At 41.6% G+C, this 22,692-nt stretch overlaps 1 protein-coding gene across 1 annotated transcript in view; it reads right to left on the bottom strand.

Moving 5' to 3' along the window:
- The window catches only part of LOC308089444 (phosphatidylinositol transfer protein beta isoform-like), a 39,793-nt gene that overhangs the window by 8,070 nt on the left and 9,031 nt on the right, over positions 1-22,692 (bottom strand). Inside the window, exons 3-10 of the mRNA XM_080434162.1 lie at positions 21,633-21,778; positions 18,764-18,855; positions 18,570-18,577; positions 16,841-16,915; positions 15,988-16,071; positions 6,873-6,950; positions 2,857-2,967; positions 2,198-2,320 (exon numbers count right to left, since the gene is read on the bottom strand). Coding sequence (XP_080290288.1) covers positions 2,198-2,320; positions 2,857-2,967; positions 6,873-6,950; positions 15,988-16,071; positions 16,841-16,915; positions 18,570-18,577; positions 18,764-18,855; positions 21,633-21,778 — 717 coding nt within the window. The remainder of the gene's footprint in view (positions 1-2,197; positions 2,321-2,856; positions 2,968-6,872; positions 6,951-15,987; positions 16,072-16,840; positions 16,916-18,569; positions 18,578-18,763; positions 18,856-21,632; positions 21,779-22,692) is intronic.

Here is a 22,692-nt window from a genome sequence, read left to right as displayed (position 1 = left end):
TATTAAAGGTGATTAATAGGCGTATAAGCTTAAAGTAATAATACAGCTAAGGACTTGTTACAAAGGTTTTGTTTTTATTTTGGGATCAAATACAAGACCGGCTTTGAATGCCATCAATGCACTGAATGGGGACTGCTCTGCCTCCCGGTAGGTCAGTATCTCCAAATTGCGGGTAGGTCAGTATGTCGCCTACTTCACCCATTCAATGGTCTGATTCAACGTGATAATGTCTCATTCAATGCATTGATAGCATCCGAATCAGGTGAATACAATGGCTGGAATGGCAATGCATTGCACAGTGTTAACAGCAGAAGTATAAAAAAAAAATGCTGTATCATGTTTGATAAAGATATCAAGTCATTGGGATGACATGATATTTTCTCTCTCTCCCTCTCTCTTTTAAAAAAAAAGATTAGTTTTGGGGCTTTTTGCCTTTATTACGTAGTACAGTGAAGAGAGATAGGAAACAGGGGAGAGTCGGGAATCGAACCCGGGACACACCGTCAAGGCATCGCGCCTTAACCACTAGGCCATCGGCGCCCCCTAGATCTGTTATTTTCTGTAATGTTGGACCCAGAATAGGGATGCTAGGGGTTGACGTTGTTAATGTTGGACCCAGAATAGGGATGCTAGGGGTTGACGTTGTTAATGGGGAGATGATAGACTGGCTGGAGGGAACAGGCAGCAAATGATAGGAATGAACTATTCCACCACCATACAATAGCTCCCTTAGGGTCAGCAATGTTAGTACACATAGGAGGGTCACAATGAGAGACATTAGAGATGATGCAGTATCAAACTTAATGTAAAATACCTATAACATGCACTGGTATTTTATTTTATGTCTTGGTGGCAATTGTGAACAGGTAAGATAACCAGGTAAGATAAACGATATTTTTTGGTCAATTGGCCAACAGCCAATGAGAGGAGTGGTCAGGTAGTCATCAACTGCATATTTTGATTGAACTTTTTTTTTTTGGTTGGTTTTGGTTTTGGTTTTTCGTTGTTTGTTGTACTGTTGCTTGTCTAGTTATTTGAATATTAATGGACCACAATTGAAACAAGCCGTGCTATGAGCTTGTAGATCTGCTATTTTTGAAAAATCCTGAACCATTTTGCAACTCTTTGAATATATGTATTTTTTTTTAAGCAACATTTTTTAAAGCAACAATCTTTGCTTCTGGGGGTTTCTGGAACAAAATATTTTGAGATGGGGTCAGTAGCCAAATACATTTTGGGGGTCCTTGACATGAAAAAGTTTGAGCACCACTGATATAGTAACATAAGTTTTTCAGAAAACTGTTTCTGGATTTAGAAGACATTTGTAGAAGCTATTTAAGAGCTGGAGAGACGGGGAGACCCCCTGTTATTGAACGAACACTCGTAATACAAAGCTATTCAACTAACCCTTCAACAAAACTTTAACAGCTTATTCCTGCATACCAGGCAAAATGTCAGAGCTCTCAAAATGTAATATCCTGTAGTTAGTACTTATCCTCTCTCGGATATCCCACAACGTTTCCATTCAGGACGCCATAGGAGGGAAAAAATAAGTAACGTAATTTGGTAACAGAGATCAATGTGATTAGCTGCCCAAGATCAGCAAATGCGAAACCGTGATTTAATTTGTACATCAAATTAAAACCCTATGATTTTTATTTGATTGCAAAAAAAAACAAAATAAAAGAAATACATTTAAAAAGGGAGAGATAGCGGAGAGAGCAAACATGTAAAGTTGGAGGAACCTTTAACCGCGATTTGACCACTGACTGAATAATGTTTTAGGAGGCTGCTCTACATTACTAGTTGGTCGCTGGTCAAAGTTAGCCAAGTACATCGTACAACGCACAGCAACCACTGGAAGTCAACGCCCAAGCGCACAAATGAAGGTTGACGTGCGTATTTGTATAGATATGGTTTCATCCAAACACTGTCGTGTTGCTAGGAGACGAGTCCCATCTGGTCAGCTTTTTGGTTGGTTAATATTATCTTGTAGCTATAGCATTATTATGTCGTAGTTAGCCAACAGTGGAAAGGGTCAGGGGGTCAAGTACTCTTTTAACAATAATAATAATAATAACTCCTGGACATTATAGCTCACTAGCAAAGCTAACAGTTGTTCAACAAGTCTCTTTTTATTGGTACAGGAAGAACATATGTGTTGGGTTATTGTTGTGGTTGTTTTGGACATACTGACCTCCTCCAGCTCTTTCTGTGTCTCCGCCTCCATCTGCCTGATGTCCGCCATGGTCAGCTCCACCCACTGGTCGATCCAACAGAAGAGCTGGCGGTGAAAGTTGGTGAAGATCCTCTTCTCTTGCTGAAGGACAGACAACACAATGAACAGAACGAGACAAAAGCTGCACTATGAGAGGAAGTCAAACAAACAAAAAGTAAGGGCAATTCGAGACGACATCAAGATTGAACACAGAGGTGCTAAGTGACCAGCAAATCCTACATAACGGGTTCCAGTTCCTGAACTTTTGCTCCAATGCATTCTGGAATGGTATGACCCGATATCATGTGACGGTTAGGCCTGTCACAATCGTTACATAATCACAATTATTTGAGACAATGGCAATTACATTTGCGTAATCGTCATTATTGTGCTGAAAAGTGTATTCATTTTCAAACGTTTTCCAAAAATAGCAGAAAAGAGCAGATCTACAAGCTTGAGCAAGGTGAGCTTATAGATCAGCTATTTACGCCATTTAAAAATAATTGAAATTAAGAAACGTGTCAGTAATTTATTTGTAGCCCAAGTTATTCGTCATATCTGCCCTGTGAAATTTGTGATTACGAAGCCTAAAAATCAAACAGAAAGAAATAATATAATGTGTTTCTGTGTGTCCTGACCTTGTGGATGAAACCCTCCACCTTGGTCTGCAGGCCCCACCACTTGAACTTGACCGTGACCAGTTTGTAGGCACACATCCTAGGACATTCAGTCGTACTGACCAGCTCTTTCTGTCGGGGGGGGAAAGGAACGACCAGACCAGTCAATTATAAATTCTATATAATTTTATATATATTATTTATATACGAAAATAGCAGATCTACAAGCTCACAACATGTCATGGTGCGGCATGTTATGAGCTTGCAGATCGGCTATTTCCATCTAAACTACACTGTTTTACGACAAAGTATAAAACCGGGCTTAATTGGTTAATGTCACCAAGCAGCACAACTTTGTAACGTAAAGAAACGCTCGCGTGACGAGCCGCGTGCTCAAAAAGGAAATTAATGTGGACTAATCTCTCAGCTGTATTCAAAGCCAAAACGGCATTAATGCGTAATGCTCTCTGGGTGTGTGGAGGAGCTTTGCTGAAATAATGATCAGCATGGAGGATTTTCTGGGATACACAGATCAAAGTCACTAATCTAAACAACAAACTTTCTACATCCATCTGCACTCTCTGCCTCCCTGTGAAGAAGAGAAGGAGGAGGAGGAGGAGAGGGAGAGGGAGAGGAGAGGTAGGTAGGTGGGAGGAGGGGGAGAGCAGAGCAAAGTGGCTCAACTCCAGATGAAGGGGGACCATTTCTCTGCCTCCCGCCCTGACAGCGACACCCGTCCCAGACAGCCTGCCTTTGTGGCCGCGGTGAGCCAGATAAAACGCTAGCTCGCTACAGCGATAAGGAGGGGCGCGTCGTGCTGCAAAGCTGGTTACATTATTAACACCCGGGACCTGCTTGCCCTCCCACAGCACACACACTCCCTCAGAGAAAACTCGTTTAATTAATCACTTCATTTTGTGCTCAGCAATTCCTGGAGAAAATGCCACAGACCCCGTCCCAATCGGCCCCCATGCATCCCACACTGCTGTTTGATGCTGTGATCTTGGGAGGAGAGTGAGAGTGGAAGAGGGAGGGGGATGGAGAGAGAGAAAGAGAGAGATGGAGAGAGAGAGGGAGGGAGGGGGAATGTGAAGTATTTCTAAAATTTGCGGTGGGTTTAGAAAAGTTGTCATCGCTAAAAGGGGAACTTCACATAAAACGGATTCCACATCAAAACACTTGCGGTGACATTTCTTCTCTCCCCTCTCTCTCTGTGCGCCCCGCTCAAAGGAGCAGGAGTTTTCAGAAACACAAAGGGGTGCCGATATGCAAGCATGTGTGCACGCAGAGATAGACAAGAGCTGTACTGCCAGCTCTGAGAAGCTGGCACAAATTGTGACTCTGGTTGTCACTTAATCCATTAAGAACGGGAACGCATCTGTGTCATTTTTAGATTTCTTTGTTATAGCAGATCTGATAGCAGATCTACAAGCTCATAGCGCGGCACCGAGTGCTGCGCTATGAGCTTGTAGATCTGTATAAAAAAAAATATCGTTAAAATGTGTTCAAATCTTTGAATATATATTTTTTGTAAGCAAACATTTTTAACTCAAATCTTTGCTTCTGCAGATTCTACAAATCCTAACAGTTTATTTTTTACAATTATGTTGCTATAATATCAGTGGTTTTCAAACTTTTTTCATGTCAAGGATGATATGTATTTGGCCGCCGACCCCCATTTGAAAATATTTTGTTCCAGGAACCCCCAGAAGCAAAGATTTGAGTTACAAATGTTCACTTTTAAAATATATATAGATGTGCACACATTTTCACGATTTTTCAAAAATAGCAGATCTACAAGCTCATAGCGCGGCACTCGCTATGAGCTTGTATATCTGCTATTTTTGATTAGCCAAATATATCTAAAAATTACACAGTATGCGTTCCTGGTCTTAATGGGTTAACTACTTTTTTTCTCTCTCCACCTTTTCAAAAACATGTCTCTTTCTGTGTCCACAGCAGACGGGATGGTGATCTAATTAAAAAACACACAAAAAAGCAGGGTTTTTTTTTGTGGGGGGGGGGGGGGGGTTAGGGGGGGGCGGCTGCCTTTGTTCAGAGAATAGAGCTTGGAAGTTAAAGGAAACTTTCTCATGGTGAACTAGGAGGGCTCTGCTGCAGGGTGGAGGTACTCACTGCTCTGACAGTGAATTAACTGAGCCCCACTTATGAAGCTGCAGGGAGTGGGGGTGTGGGTGGGGGGGTGGGAGGGGGGGGGCTTCAATAACAAAGTTTTAATCAGAGCTACATCACTCACTACACTCGGCGCTCACAATGTTAAATTCAGAATCTGTGCCCACAATACGCATTTTGTCCTCTCCTCCTATCCTCGGCTCCTCCTATCCTCTCATTTTTCACTCCCATCACGTGCAGAAAAAAGCGGGCCGGTGTGTCTGAGGAGAAGGAGGAGGTGGAGGAGGTGGTGGTGGGCCGGGCTCAGACCGAAGAGAGCCTTCTAATCTGACCTGATGACTTGCGATTTCTATTACGGCCAATTAGAGCTGGGAAGGAGGTGATTTGTCTTCATCAAACTGCAGGCTGCAGCTTCAGTGGCTGAGCCTCCTCCCCAGGCCTCCTGCTCTTTCCCTAACTTAGCCTCCAGTCAAGCACAGCCTATAGCCAGCAGCGTACACGTACGTACACACACACACACAGACACACACACACACAATTCCTGCTGTTATGCAAACATTTTTGCTGTCCTCCGATGTCTAGGTAACACTATAGTCCTAGAAAAAACTGCATCCGTCATTGACTTATGTACTTATTGCTGTTATGTCCTGTTTAAATTCTGAACATCTGTACCCAGTTAGAGAAAGGCATTAATTACACAAGATATAACCAGAACTTCTTGAATATGTGTGTGTATAATAAGGCCTTACATCTGTACATAGTCTGTACAGAGTTGGACGTACACTGGATGGAATTGTACCAGAAACTCTTGCACAAGTTACACTTAAAGCTTTAGAGCAGGGGTCTTCAACCTTTTCAGGCCAAGGACCCCCTAGCTGAGAGACAGATGAAGCAGGGACCCCTAGTACATATTGTATAAAACTGTGTTGCAGATTAAACCTTTTCATAGATTTCTTCAGTGTTGTGTGAACTAATGTTTTTTTGCTTATTTCACTTAAACCCTCAATACTTAGTAATCTTGATCGTCTGCTCTGTACTTGATCTGCTCTTTTTTTCCTTCTACACCAAACCTCTTTGTTGAAAATAGCCGATCTACAAGCTCACAACGCCTCACGCTGCGAGGCGTTGAGAGCTTGTAGATCGGCTATTTTCGACTAATGTTCCCCTCAGAATAGGGATTCTAGGGTTGAAGTGGTTAATGTAAAAAAATAAAAATCACACAAGGATTTGGCGGCCCCCCTGTAGTAACTCTGAGGACCCCCTAGGGGTCCCGGACCCCCCGTTGAAGACCCCTGCTTTAGAGCACAAGCTCTAAAGCTGTGTGCATGTTTACTAGTGTACATGACTCTCCATTTCCTTTGGTGAAAGTAGATGTAGAGACTGTCACCACACTATGACACGATGTGCTGCTTCACCACTGAACATCACACTGTGATTTGTGCGGCTTCATTAACATACTGCACACATAATAACTTTATATGGAGAGCTGAACTTTAGACAGGGACACTATGCTGTTATTAGACAATGTCTTTCCTGTTACTGGTAATGACCGGGAATTAAATGACGTTTTACCTCATGATGGCTGATATAATGTGGATTACTTTTATTACCAAAAACAATGAACTCACTGCTTTCTCAGAAATGTCAACAAATAGCAGACCTAGCAGACATGCTATTTTCAACGGCGTATAACAAGTGAACGGGAGGTCGCGATGACATGTTTTTTTCTTCACGGAAGCACAGAGAAACCCTCCGTGATTAGTAACCGTCAGGGGATCGATCATACTGGAGATAAGCATTCTGACGTTCCTGAAAGATTAGTCAGAATTCTTAAAAATGTGGCAGAAGCTACAGCCTGTTTCAGAAAACCCCTGGCAGTGAATGTGTTAAGAGGTAGTTGTTACCTTCCAGTTGGGGCCAAGGGGTCCTCTGCCAGTCTTGCTTGACTTGAAAATGGCGGGGTCCTCATCCTGCTTGTAGTCCTACAGACAGAACAGTTTACACAGTTAGAAAACAAACACCCACGACTGGTTGAAGTGGCATTAAAAACTGTTTACATTCTGCTGGAGCCAGGATTTTGGCAAGCTGGGTCTTTAGAGCAAGTGTGAGGTTACATGAGGTGTCTTTAGAGCACAACACCTTCATCCCCATATAACCTCAAACTACATATCCATAGAATAAATACAAGGGTGTGAAATTAAATTCATAGCTCACAGTAAAATAAAATACAAAATGTTAACAAAAAAATGGATCAAAAGTCTAATATCCAATATGTACATAGCAATAATACATCTAATATGTACATAACAATATCAAGTGCAAACCTTGTAAGAGCTGTGTGTGTGTGTGTGTGTGTGTGTGTGTGTGTGTGTGTGTGTGCGTGCGTGCGTGCGTGCGTGCGTACGTGCGTGCGTGCGTGCGTGCGTGCGTGCGTGCGTGCGTGCGTGCGAGAGACTATGGATGTATCAGGGGATAGAAAGGGTCTCGCACCACCAAGTGGAATGATATTTAGAAGTGTATTTCTTCTTGCGAACCGTTTTATCCATTTGCACTCTGAGCTGAAGAGAGGGTTCAGCCTAGAGAGGACTCTCCTACCTCCATGCCATGATTGCCATTCAATTTACAATCTGGGCATTAAGCAGACGCTCTTTATCCAGAGCGAGGGAAACCAAGAACCTAGCATCAGTCTTAACAGTATAATATAAAAAAAATAAAAATAAATCTATACATTGAAACTATAGAAACTATAGGATACCAGGTCAACAAATGAACCTGCCATCTGTCTAAATAACATGCTATCTAAATTAGATTCCATCTGTTGTACAGCATCAGAGAACATTATGTGACCTTTTTCTCAACCACAGTCATTATTTTGGGCATGACATTATAGGCAGTTATAGTTTTCTTCTTCTAAAAATGTACAAAAATCAAAGATTGTGACAATAGTCAATCTACACGTGTCACATTGCAACGCGTTGTGAGCTTGTAGATCGGCTGTTTGTGCTATTCATCAAACAGAGTATAGTTCTTAAGACACCCGAATATTCGTCCAACAATTAGGAAAATACTCTGGTTATTATGAGAGAAGAGTGAGATGCACACTCATGCAATGCTTATATACACTATTACATTTACAATGCACATCCATAAAATCTTCTGATGCCATTTATTTATCAACGTTTTGGCACACAGTGCCGCCCGCCTTTTAATGACTTCACCGCCGTTGGTTAGCAGCATCTCGGTTACTGCTGTGTGCCCTACGTAAATGCTAATTAAACACAGATTTCCAAGTTAGGTCTTAATCGTGGTTAAAGCAAAACCGATTACGATTGCCGTTCTTTAGCGCAATCTTTTGATTTATTTGGCTATTCAAATGCCACGTCAGATTTATTCCTGGTTTCTTAACATTTGCATATCAGAGTATGTAGCTGTAAGATGGACAAACCTCACAGGATAAAGGAAGTATTTACAAGTCTATAGAGAAACCAGATTTTTTTTTTGTAAAACACGCAACTCCGGGTTGCCGTAATTGTACTAATGCTATGCATAATGTACAGTAAATGCTTCCAATTATCGCCATAACCGGATTATTCCCAGTATAAACCAGGGGTATTAGTGTGCAATGTTGACACACACTGTTCACATTTGTTTGGGATGTGGGCTCTCTGTCAGCTGGGAGTTGGAAGCCTGCAAGGTCTGGAGGAGTTGACGATGCCACCAGTGGCAGCCCGAGTTCACGACCAGGCGTGCATGTGTGTGTATGCGCTTGCATGTGTGTGTTTGTGTGTGTCGTGATGTGTATGCAAGCACTCATTTGGAGCATCTGCCGACAGCACAGGTGAGATGACCCTCTGCAGCTTTCGCTGAAATAACCCCCAAATTGAGCCACTGGAGACGGCTCACAGGCAAAAAAGCAATGGCACTATAATTGCGTATTACATGTGTGTGTGTGTGTGTGTGTGTGTGTGCGATGAGTACAGCTGTGCCAACCAACCACCAACACTGCTCCACCCATGCATTCCAATATACTGTATACATACAGCTATGCCCTGCCAAACCCTCTCTCTCTCTCTCTCTCCGCTAAACTAAGCTCAGCATCCGCTAGAACAGACCGGGTTCTAAATCCCACAACAGTAGTAGGCGTAAAAAGAAAAGGAGGTAGTGAGCAAACATCCTGATGAGCACACGTATACACGTATGTGATTAACCCATTCAAACCGGTCATTTTTAGATTTCTTTAAGCTATTCAAAAATATCAGATCTACAAGCTCATAGCGCGGCACTCAGTGCCACGCTATGAGCTTGAGATCTGCTATTTTTTAGAAAAATCGTGGGGAAATTTGTGCAAATCTTTGAATATATATATACATTTTTTAAAGCGAACATTTGTAACTAAAATCTTCGCTTTTGGGGGATTCTACAAATGTCTTCTAAATCCTAACCGTTTTAAACGTATGTTGCTATAATATCAGTGGTTCTCAAAAAATATATGTATTTGGCTGTGGACCACCATCTAAAAATATGTTGTCCCAGAAACCCCCAGAAGTTGTAACAAAGTTAAAAATGTTCCCTTTAATAAATATATATATATATATTCACACATTTTCACGATTTGTCCAAAAAATTGCATATCTACAAGATCGTAGCGCGGCGCTACAAGCTCGTAGATCTGCTATTTTTGAATAGCCAAAGAAATCAAAAAATGACACACATATGCGTTCCCGTTCTTAAAGGGTTAACACTTCTCTGGTTGAATTATTTATTTAGAAGAGCACAGGCTGGAGAGAGAGCAAAGAGTTGAATACATAAAACCGGTGAGAAAAAAAAAAGAAATAATACAAATAAATGAAATGCCTTTCAAATTATCCACAGCTCATGGGCCCAGCAATTTTAAATAAATCATGATGTGCCTGCAGCTAAAAAGCTACTTTTCAGGGCTACTTGGCCCGACAGGAGGGTGCCAGATAAGTAGAAAGAGATACCCCAGAAACCCACCATACATGCGCACACGTGTGTGTGTGTGTGTGTGTGTGTGTGTGTGTGCGCACACACAGACACACACACACACACACACACACACACACACAGTAATTTGGCTGTTTTAACCCATTTAGACCGGTAGCATCTGTGTATTTTTTAGATTTCTTTGGCTATGAAAAAATAGCAGATATACAAGCTTATAGCGCGGCACCCGAGTAATTTTTAAAGCAAACATTTCTACAGTTTTTTGAAAAACGTATGTTTCTATATCAGTGGTTCTCAAGGACCACCGAAATTATATGTATTTGGCCGCGGACTCCCATCTCAAAGTGTTTTGTTCCAGGGACCCCCAGAAGCAAAGATTTGAGTTAAAAATCTTAGGTTTAAAAAAAAAAAAACTCGCTTTAAAAAATATATTCAAAGATTTGACACATTTTAAATCCCCCCCCCCCCCCCCCCAAAAAAAATAGCAGATCTACAAGCTCGTAGCGCGGCACCGAGTGCAGAGCTTGTAGATCTGCTATTTTTGAATAGCCCAAATAAATCTTAAAATGACACAGATGCGTTCCCGGTCTCAATGGGTTAATGCTGAGAGGTCCATCACTATAACAATACACTGTGCAGCACTAATGAGGTCTGTGAATCGATGTGCCATGCGGACAAAACGAGCTACTCCTCAGTAAAAGGAGTGTGTATGTGTGTTAGTAAAGGAGTGTGTATGTGTGTTAGTAAAGGAGTGTGTATGTGTGTTAGGCTCCACAAACACACACTGAGAGAGAGAGAGAGAGCAATAGAGAGCAAGAGTGTGTATTTGCCTAGTTCCGGTATACAGAGCACTGTAGCGCCTTAATTACACTAACAAACTCATCTATGCTGGCGGTGAGCCTCAGGCCCTGCAGCCATGCCTCAGGCTGAGGGCTGATAGGGCCCACAGACACAACACACTCCTCCAGCAAGGCAAACATGTCTGCCTCGTTAACCACCCACGGCAAACAAACACACACACGCGCACACACACACACACACACACCCCCACACACACACACACACACTGCACACGTGTGCACACACACTCCATCCCCTCCCTCATGCACGCACAGTCGCGCACACATAACATTAACACATTCACACAGTGAAGAGCCCGGCAAAATGAGGCAATGTTATGCCAAATAAGAGCAATAATGTGAAACACTTTCAAACACTATAGCACATTCAAAATGGAAGATTAACCAAAATCCATACCACTTTCATAATAAACCTGCAAAGAAGTCAAAATCTGTGAACTTTTTTTTAGGCAATTAAGAGCAATGAGGTCTGGCTCAATAGTTTATAAGCTTTACTTTAAAGTCTCCATATTTGACTAGGACGCTTCGGCCAATTGGCCACCGATTGGTATCAGATGATTCACTCTAAATGGTAATGCTAATCAACCCAGTCGTGCTTCATTTCATCGTTTGTGAGGCAGAGAATGCACGCCGTTAGCATCATCAGATGCCCAGTACGCATCATGCTAGGATCAGTGTTCCCCTGCCATTGTACTCTACAATCCATTATATATATAGCAGTGGTTATAAACCTGTGTCCTCATACTCACCCACCCACAGGTTGACAGTGAAGTGACAATTTAAGGACTTCTTTTTTTAAGGATATTTTTGGGGCTTTTTTTCTGCCTTTATTGATAGAGATAGTAGACTGACAGGAAATGGGGAGAGAGAGAGATGGGGAGTGACACGCAGCAAAGGTCATCGGGATTGGGAGTAGAACCCGCGACATGCTGTCCGCGGCATTAGCAGTCACAATTTAAGGACTTTTAAGACATTTTACCTTAAAAAACTACAATGTTAAGAAAATGACCATATCAAAAGTAATCGAACTATACTCTAACAATTGGTCATACATTGGCTAAATTGTCAAACAATATACGAGGCAAAAAAATATAATTGTGAAAATATCTGATCTACAAGCTCACAACGCCGCGTTGTGAGCTTGTAGATCAGATATTTTCACAATATTTATCTGTGGAACCGAGTCAACTAAATGCAATGCCTCAACTCCTACAATTCCAAGTGCTTGTCAGGGTGGGGGGTCCCCTGTTCAAATATGATTATTTTGGGGGGTTCCCAGTTCAAATGTGATTATTTTGGGGGGTTCCCAATTCAAATGTGATTATTTTGGGGGGTTCCCAGTTCAAAAGGTGATTATTTTGGGGGGTCCCCAGTTCAAATATGATTATTTTGGGGGGTCTCCAGTTCAAATATGATTATTTTGGGGGGTCCCCAGTACAAATATGATTATTTTGAGGGGTCCCCAGTACAAATGTGATTATTTTGAGGGGTCCCCAGTACAAATGTGATTATTTTGAGGGGTCCCCAGTACAAATATGATTATTTTGGGGGGTCCCCAGTACAAATGTAATTATTTTGAGGGGTCCCCAGTACAAATGTGATTATTTTGGGGGGTCCCCAGTTCAAATAAGATTTTTTTTTATATATATTCACACATTTTCACGATTTGTCCAAAAAATTGCATATCTACAAGATCGTAGCGCGGCGCTACAAGCTCGTAGATCTTGGGGGGGGGGGGGCTCGTAGGGGGGGGGGGGGGGGGGTTGCATTATAGAATAGTCACTGTTAGTTCAAAATGAAAAGGGGAAAAAGGTATTGCATATTCCCTGGCTGTTGGGAACAGTGAGAAGCTAACTAAAAGGGACATTTCGCCGATTTTGCATCAAATCACTATTTTTATCTAGGTCTACGACCCATAAACATGATCCTGGTGTGTTTTTTGTGTTTTATCTGTATTTTTTGATTTGTATCCATATCCTCAGAGGCTATGAGTCATTTGACTCATAGTCTCTTTATCTCACCTATTTCCTGACTACAATGTAGACCACACCCCCACGCAGCCTCCCCTCCCCACAAGGAAGGGCAGTGCCCCAAAGCATTATGGTCATAATTGTAGTAATGCAGTAGTCCAGTCAAACCCCAGTCAAACACACAGACTTCTATGTTTTTCTGGCCATAGGGTGCAAATTTCAAATTTTGCTACTGTTATCTACTACAAATATTATTAACATTGAGTGACTGTAAGTTCTTCCAGGGGTGAAATTCTCCTTTAAAAACATCCAGGGAGCCGTTTTTTCAGTCTTTAGCTCGAAGACACTTCGACACGATACCAGGAGGAGTCAAACCTAGAAGCTTGAGATTCCAAGGCTTACCGCTCTACCTCCAGAGGCACCGGCCCCCTAGTGTGGCCCCAACATCAACCCAGTAAAAACATTACTTTTAATTAGATTTCTCTATAATGCATGAACATAACAGAATACCAACAAGTTGCACAGTAGGTGTTACAATTGTGATCTCAATTAATGGTCATAACAATTTGAATGATAAAAGGCTGCAATTCAGCCATATTTTGCTACATTTAGGAGGATCACTGTGGATTAAAATAACCCACAGGGAAAATAACCGTTCCCAATAAGATTGTGCTATACCACAAATACCAAGGAGACGCAGGCCACAGTTTGCAGCCCACAGCAGTCAGTTGTGAAAGTTTAACAAATAAGTCAACCAAATTGTGATGATAATTGTGAATGATGTAACATATTTGCCCAACAATAACTTGTTACATTCTATGTAATTGGTCCAATATGTAAATGGTTCCGTTCGCATTCTACGTGTGTTCTGTGTCAGGTTATAGAAGCCACTTATTCACAACTTAAAGGAATATTTATCTACAATGATTTAATGTATGAAGCGTGTACCAAAAACAACCAATAATACATGATGAACATCTTCTCTGTATTGCTTGGCATCAATACAGGAACTTTCCCCCGACCAAACCAAGCCCCCACAACTTGTGGTAGAACAGTGAGGCTGAGATCACCTGGTGGTTAAATGTGGGATTGCAAGACTTTAAAACGCATTTAAAACGCTACTGCGTGTGCTTCTACCGTTTGAAACCCTAGCGTGCCTGCTCGGTGTTCAAGTCTTACGCAAAATGCCGAAGAAGAGGGTACTTCCGGGTACTTCATGTGCTGGGTGAGCAACTTCATTGAAATTAATAGGTGTTGGGCGGGGCTGTCTGTTCTCTGGATATATTATAACTCTATGGACCAAACAATGAAATCACAATACCCAGAATGCTTCACTCTAGCTTCGAGAGATTCTTCCTCACTGGAGGCCTCTCGCTCAGCCAGAGGAGACGTGGAACAACAAACGTGAAGGAAATTGAACATCCAAACTGGTTAGGTTACTTCCTTCATGTTCGTTCCCAGTTCTACTAGTATAACAGTCAACCAGGTCAATGACAAAGAACGTTTATTACAACATTTTATGAAGATTCAGTGATTAGCTGACACTGAAATCTTTTTAACATTTTAAAGACGTTTAAAATACTTTGCAAGCAAATAATCGTCATTATAATAGTCACAGAGCCCTTGGATCTGCCGATTCCCTTTATTTAGTTTTCCCTAAAACCTGTTAAAGCACAAAGACTGCTTTACACCCAGACAGTAGGTGGATCTGAGAGCAGCTAGAACTGATATGACGTTTTCAAAAACACACAATCAAGTCACACCATACCAATGTTTCACCAAGGGACAGCATAACCGATGCCCAGTTGCCTCATGTTAATTTTACAATAAAACCAGACCTCCTTTTAAATGCTGTACGCTTGTTTTACACAGCCGTTACGTACAGCATATTGAACTGCACTTTTAAACATTATATACAGTACAAATATCTCTGCTGTCCGGCAGCAACCAGCCAACTCCAAAATGTTCATTTTTCAGGAAATGACAAAAACAAAAACAAAAAAAAAGTGGTTAGGAGGTTTTGTTCATCATTGATAAGAACAGCTGAATGGACCTCTAAGCTCACAATGAGGTTGGAGGTCAAAAGGGGGTGGAGCCTGGAGTCAGCAAAACCAGCTAACTCCACCCCCCTTTGGTGGAGTTAGATGGTTTAGCAGAAGGTTTGAGGATCCAATGGAGTTAGCTGGTTTTGTCAAAAGCGCTTTTTAATACTTTTCATTGGTTCAATATTTTTTTAATCAACACACAGACGTAAAGGGTGTTCAATAGCAGTGATTTATGGAAAAAAAATGCAAAAGCAGAATAATGGAGTTAGCTGGTTTCTCCTGGACATCAACGACACAATACAGGTGGGATGGCTCAGGGTAGAGGACAGAGTACAGCAACTTGCAATGGGCCTGGTCTACAAGATACACTACACCTCAAACAAAAAGACACCCATGTACCTGTCAAACTACTTCAAAAACGTCAAAGACGTCCACAAACACAACACCAGAGGGAGCTCCACAAATCACGTTCAGCACAGATTCGGCTCAAACAAGGGGTTAAATTTGTTCTACTGCTATGTCACCAAAATGTGGAACGTTCAACCCACAGTCATAAAAAAGTGTGAATCCTTACTCTCCTTCAAAAACGCTCTAAAAGAGCACTTACAGGTGGCTGTAAATAAATCAAGCCCATCACCAGAAATGCACCCCCCCCCCCCCCCCCCGCCCGCCCCATGTTTACTGTACTTTTTCCTTTTGATTGCAACTCGTTTATATGATGTTTTGCATAGCATTGTATATGTGTCTGTCACTAAGTGTTTCGATGAATTGAACACACAGGACCCCAATGGAAACAAGTCATAGTACTTTCTTGGGTTCAATCCTTTTAGCATTGTATTTGTATTAAACTGTACTTCCTGTGTTTTTTTCTTGCAAACTGTTAATAAAGTATTCAATCAATCAACCACACAAAGTTTGGGCGACTGAACTGTGTAATGGCCATGCCTGTCCACATGGTGGTGCCAACACATTGCTTAATCCTGCAGGGTGACATGTCATGATGAGCACTTCCTTTGATATGTTTTTGCGTTATCGTTTCTTAGATACATATGGATTCTTTGTATTACAGATCAGTTCATGGTGTAAATAAATGTGTTAACAGTCCTTTTGAAAACATACATACATAGATTATCATTGTTGCATAAGAAGAATAAGAAGGAAAACGATTGTATTACTTACGGCAGCGGCCACCTGCTCTCTGTCTGCAATGTCAATGGGTACGACCTCTACAGCCTTCCATGTGGTGTTGTCCAGCTTATGTACCTATAACCAAACACAGCCATGTATCACTACACAGAACTATACCAGGGCTGTCATCATTATGAACGTTTACATCAGTGGTTCTCAACCAGTGGTCCGGGGACCACCAGTGGTCTTTGGGAGGGTACCAGGGGAAGCAAAATTATTTAACATAGGGTAACAATTTTAACCAACCAAAATAGCAGATCTACAAGCTCAACGCGGCACCGAGTGCCGCGTTGAGCTTGTAGATCTGCTATTTTTGAAAAATATTGATTTTTTTTGCCCATCTTTGAATATATATATATATATATATATATATATATATATATATATATATATATATATATATATATATATATATATATGTTTTAAGCGAACATTTTTAACTCAAATCTTTGCTACATTTCCGTTTGGCTTTTAGGGCTTTGACGTTGCACAGGGCAAATATGACAAATAACTTAAATATACAAAGAAATTACCGACATTTTTAATAATTTTATACTTTATAAAATGTAAATAAAATAAATGTAAATAACCGATTTACGAGCTCACGACGCGGACGCGTTGTGAGCTCGTAGATCTGCTATTTCCACTATATTTTGAAAATGTTTCAAAATGCATGAACATTTTTGACGATTACGATCATGCAAAATATTCTCTTACGATTATCTGAAATATTTGCGATTAGATGATTATGTAATAATTGTGACAGCCCTACACATAACCACGTACATACACACAGTACACGCTTAATAATGCACATTTAGGCTTGTGTTCTGGAGGAGCTCACGTTTTCTATCGTCCCCAGGTCAGGTTTATGCCACGTCTCAATTTTAATCATGAAGTCATCCTTCATATACTCATTCTGGAAGACAGGGACAGAAGATCAAAGCTAAATGACAAACATGTAAAAACACAATCCCAGTACACTTCCATTACACCAGTCCATCCATAGAGATACATGCAGTCAAGAAAGTAAACAGTAAACACACACAGACGAGACGTTTGTATTACTATACTTGCCTTTGTTTGTTTTAAGCTCTTTTTTTTTTTGATCAAAACCTAAAGCCCGAGTTATACATACTGTTATGCACCGTAAATAGCTGATCTACAAGCTCACAAAGCTTCACTTCACGATGCGTTTTAAGCGTGTAGATCAGCTATTGTTGGCGTGTGACACCTAGTTAGGATTAGGTATTTAGATGTTCGGTTTAGGGGTTGCCTTAAATCTATCCTCTAAATGCCTAAGCTCAATGTTTTTCCTAATTGTAAGCCTCTACAAACCTTTTTATTTAACCACAAAACATCTATTTGTCTAGTGTGGACCTCAAATTCTGCTATACTCGTGGGGACATTTGGCACTCACAAGTATAGTCTCTCGCACGCACGCACGCACGCACGCACGCACGCACGCACGCACGCACGCACGCACGCACGCACGCACGCACGCACGCACGCACGCACGCACGCACGCACGCACGCACGCACGCACGCACGCACGCACGCACGCACGCACGCACGCACGCACGCCACCTGTTAAACTTGTCCATTGCAAACTATTTGGAAATACCATTTATGTTAGGAATATATGATACGTAGTCCATGATGGCCTTTACAGAATATGACATTTTGCCAAAGATTACATACAGAGCCGTCTGGGAGAAATGCGGGGCCCTGTGCGAAGTCGCGTGCGCGCTCCGTCCTCGTGCGTGCGAGCGTTTTTTTTGCGGTTTTGGGCGGATATTTCTTTTTATAACTAAATGTGATTCTGTTCACTAAATTATTATTATTTTTTGGCGGGGCTCCCCCAAGTGCGGGGCCCTGTGCGGCCGCACCGCTCGCACTACCCTTCCTGTGGCCCTGTTTTCAAGTAAAATACGTGGCTGAATACGTTTAGAGATGCCTGCTGCAGACTTGAGAATGTGTTACGCGCGCACACACACACACACACACACACACACACACACACACACACACACACACACACACACACACACACACACACACACACACACACACACACACACACACACACACACACACACACACACACACACACACACACACACACACACACACACACACACACACACACACACACACACACACACACACACGGTTGTAGGCTGATCAGCGCTCTAGGCGAGATTTCTCTGATGCACCCCCGTGCGAGCACGAAGCGCGCGTGCGGCGGACCCCCGCGCGCGCGCGGATTATTATACGTTTTTGGCTTCTTTATTTCGGTTTTAGGGTTAGGTTAGGGTTATGTTATTTAATTCTGATTTTACCGATTTATTATCATTATTATTTTTTTCCCAGACTTTTTTTGTCGCCTCTCCAAACTGCCGCTCTAGGCGGCCGCCTAGGTCGCCTGTATGGACGCGCCGGCCCTGCACACACACACACGTATCTTTGACAAACAGTCAACACTGAGGTAAACAAATCTATTGGTAAGTATATACATTACGTCTGAGCACCCTGTCATATAAGAAAGTAAAACACCACTTGTGGTTACTTACTGTCACAACTGGATGAAGGTAAAGCATGAGAGAGAGAGAGAGAGAAGAAAACAGTTGTTAGACGTATATCACACAAACATAAACAAACACTATAAAAAGGTATGTTAAAGCAGGGAGGGAGGGGAGGAGGAGGAAGGAGGAAGGGAGAACAAGGTCTGCAGTCAGGCTGGGAGGAGGAGGAGGAGGAGACTCACTAGTTCGGCAGTAAGGATAAGCATTCCAGGCTTTTTCATGGAAGACCAAGGAACCTTCAGGGGCAATCATCTTGACAAACGCAGGGACTTTACTGCAGGGTGAGGAGATGGAATGAGGGGTGGAGATGCATGATAGGTGACACATTACCCCTAGGGCTGTTGCTTCTTTTCCAAAACTCATGTTAAAAATTGAATTTGTTTGAATAAAATCTGACCCCCTTGCCACCAAACAAACCACATGGTAAGGTAATTGCTCTTAGAGTCGGCAAACAAGCCTCATCTTCAATGATGTTGCCATCACCTACAGCAGTGGTTCTCAACCTTTTCAGGCCGTGACCCCCCAAAATAATCATATTTGAACTGGGACCCCACATTTTGTTTCACTCCGTTCCACAGATAAATATTGTGAAAATAGCAGATCTACAAGCTCACAACACCTCGCGTTGTGAGGCATTGTGAGCTTGTAGATCGGCTATTTTCACAATTCTTGCCTCTTTCTTATATTATTTGACAATTTGGCCAACGTTTTATGGTATAGTTTGTTGATTACTTTTGATGCAGTAATGGCATTTTTCCTTTAGTCTTTAGTTATTTCTATAGTTATTAAAAAGGTCTTAAAGTCCTTAAATTGTCACTTCACTATCATCTGGGGACCCCCCCCAAAATTATGTAGGGACCCCCCTGGGAGTCCCGACCCACAGGTTGCAAACCACTGACCTACAGAGTAGGTGATTTTATGTTGAGATTATCCCTTCAGCTAACCTGACTCCACCAGATGGGGCGGTATCGAGTTCACGTTAAGTTCACAATACAGCTTCCATCTAGGAACACTCAGAGATTGGAGTTTACACCGACCCACCCCCCGGTCGAACCAATCAGCGGGCGGGATCTAAGCGAGATCTGGTGTGACGCCATCGAGAAGCGCCTGTTGCATTGTAGTTCTGTCACTATTCATCATGGACGTTACCACGAAACAACACCACTACAAGTTGCGCAGCTACTATACGTCATGTAGACACTTCAATATGATTGGTTGGAGTTATAGCACGCCCAGGCGGTGATAGACAAGACGGTCACCTGCCAAGTAGCTTGAAAAAAAAAGGGACCGCCGTCTTGCAGCGGTTGGGCTATACCGAGATACCAGATGGAAGTAGGTCGTGAAACAAGTGTGTGAAGCAAGCTTCTTCCATCTGGCGGAGTCAGGTTACCCTTCAGCAGCATCGCCTTACTCGTCAACTCCAATGGAGTTTACTCCATTTTGACAAGAATAACAGGAACAATGTCTTTTTGATGTAAGTTGCATTGCTTTCCTGCAGTAGTCTAGACCAGTGGTTCACAAACTTTTTCATGTCAAGGACCCCCAAATTGACACTTATTAGCCCGCGGACCTCCATTTGAAAAGATATGCCAGGGACCCCCATAAGAGAAGATTTTTATGGCTCTGGCAGCGATTTTCAACCGTTTTAATTTCAAGGACCCCCAGTTTGACATGCATTATGCTACGGACCCCCATTTTATGGCATTTCTATCTCTGGGACCCCAATTTATATTGTAAAATCTATGTTAATTTAACTCTGAGAGTGTACAAATGGAACCAAATGGACCCGTTAGGGTCCATTTGGTTCCATTTGTACACTCTCAGAGTTACAGACCCATAAGGGTCAATTTAGTTCCTAACTATCCATCATTTAGCTGGGGACCCCCTGGAACTCCCCCATGGACCCCACTTTGAGAATCAATGGTCTAGACCCACTATGGCACTTGGATAAAGTTTGCTTTAGTCTAATAGAATATGGAGCCACGGCTAAGAAGGCTTCCTGTTGGAATTACAAGGCAGGTAGAGTAAGTGATTTTTAAGGTTTTTGTCAAAAGGTTAAAGCACTATATTCTGATAGTAATCTTTGCTATGGAGCGTTTGTTCAGGAGTCTCTCCAGCTCTTTAATAAACAGAAAATACATTTTTAGTCTGCTCATTTCTCTGTGTCACTGTCATCACTTCCAATTTCACCCGTTTAATCTGTATCCTGACTGAGTTCTCTATCCTGATTAGATTAAATTGCTATACTGACCTGCAAATGCATTTTCTGTTTTAATAAGAGCAGGAGAAACATGGAGAATCCAGTTACTGAACAAACACTCTATAGCAATGAGTACTATCAGAATATAGAGCTATTTGACACTTGTTTTAACCAAAGAAAATCACGTACCCTACCTTTAACACGTCCGGGAAGTGCTACAATTTTGAGTTCAACATTCTATAATTCACCAGGTAAAGTGACAGCCCTAATTACCACACACATGACTTACTGACTAGTCCTAAAGCAACATTTAACCCATTCAGACCTGGAACGCATCCGAGTCATTTTTAGATTTCTTTAGGCTATTCAAAAATAGCAGATATACAAGCTCATGGCGCGGTACCGAGTGCCACGCTACGAGCTTGTAGATCTGCTATTTTTGAAAAATCTTGAAAACATATTTTTTAGATTTTTTTTCAAAAAACTGTTAGGATTTAGAAAACATTTTTAAGAATCGCCTCAGGTCTTAATGGGTTGGAAGCAAAATGCATGCACGTAAAGGCCATGTCTGTAAACTGGGAGAGACCTCTTCAAATCACAGGAAGGACAACACTGCCACTCGCTGGTAGCATGAAGATAGTACACTAGTATCTATAGGGAGCTTTGCACTGATGCCATTGAGCGGAGGCTGCAAGTCAAAACAACTGATATCACTGGAATACGTTTGTAAAGTGGCTCAAGTGGTCGAACCCGTTACCCCACTATGCCCTTCCCACTGGGCTAGGCTGCAAGCAACACTGATGAAACATAAAAAGGAACTGTGTGTGTGTGTGTGTGTGTGTGACACTTACCTCTTTAAGTGGTAGATTTTGTGTGTGTACTGTCCTTTCTCGCCATCTTTTTCATAAGGTTCATTTTTGAGGACTTCGATGCCTTCACCACCGCCCGTCTCGTTTTTACTAGCCTCGGCCACCGAGAACAACTGTCCCACTTGGTACTGAAACGCAACAAGAACGTTCTTAACAAAAACACATTTAGATTCATGATTTCTTACAGAGCAATAATAATAATTATTATTATTCTGCATGATCATCATGTCTCCATGTTGAAAAAAAATCAAACATTTAAAAAAAGGAATGGAAATAGCAGATCTACAAGCTCAAAACGTTGTAAGCTTGTAGAACGGGTTTATAGGTATACATTTATTGAATATGTCAGTCATTTCTTTGTATATTTAGGTTATTTGTCATTTCTGCCCTGTGCAACTTTCAAAGCCTAAAAGCCAATGTAATTTTTATTCATAATGTTCCAGTGTTCAACGACAAAAACACAATCGCAATTATTTGTGTGACAATTAACTGATTCACTGCCAATCACGTAGATCTACGCGAACCTATTTAAAGCCGCCACGTGCCAATCGCGTAGATCTACGTGAACTTAAAAAAAAAAAAAATATATATATATATATATATATATATATATATATATATATATATATATATATATATATATATTCTTTTTTTTCCAATTTGACCCAAAGACCAAGGAGATATGATTTTTCGAAGATCTAGACTCCTATCCACTTCCTTGTTAACTTAAAACTTAAAAATTCTGTATCTCGGCTCCTGAGTACTTTTTTTTTTCAATGAAAAACTCTGGCACTGGCTAAAAAAATATGAAAATACCTCTGGCAGTTAATGGGTTAATCATCATGTAAAATGTCATAATCGTGGCAGCCCTAACCAAGGACTTAAAGGGCAAGACCACTTTGGTAGAGGTCTGGGTTGTGTAGTTACCTCGCCATGATGTAGCTCCAAAGGTGGACAAGAAATAAAAAATAATTGCTCCATTGATTAGAAATTGATCCTTCAAAATATGTTCCTCATTGACTTACATTGTATGCTGAAACAG

Source organism: Gymnoscopelus braueri, assembly GCF_963280865.1.
Source record: "Gymnoscopelus braueri genome assembly, chromosome: 7".
Classification (NCBI taxonomy): Eukaryota; Metazoa; Chordata; class Actinopteri; order Myctophiformes; family Myctophidae; genus Gymnoscopelus; species Gymnoscopelus braueri.
This window is presented reverse-complemented; position numbering and strand designations above follow the sequence as displayed.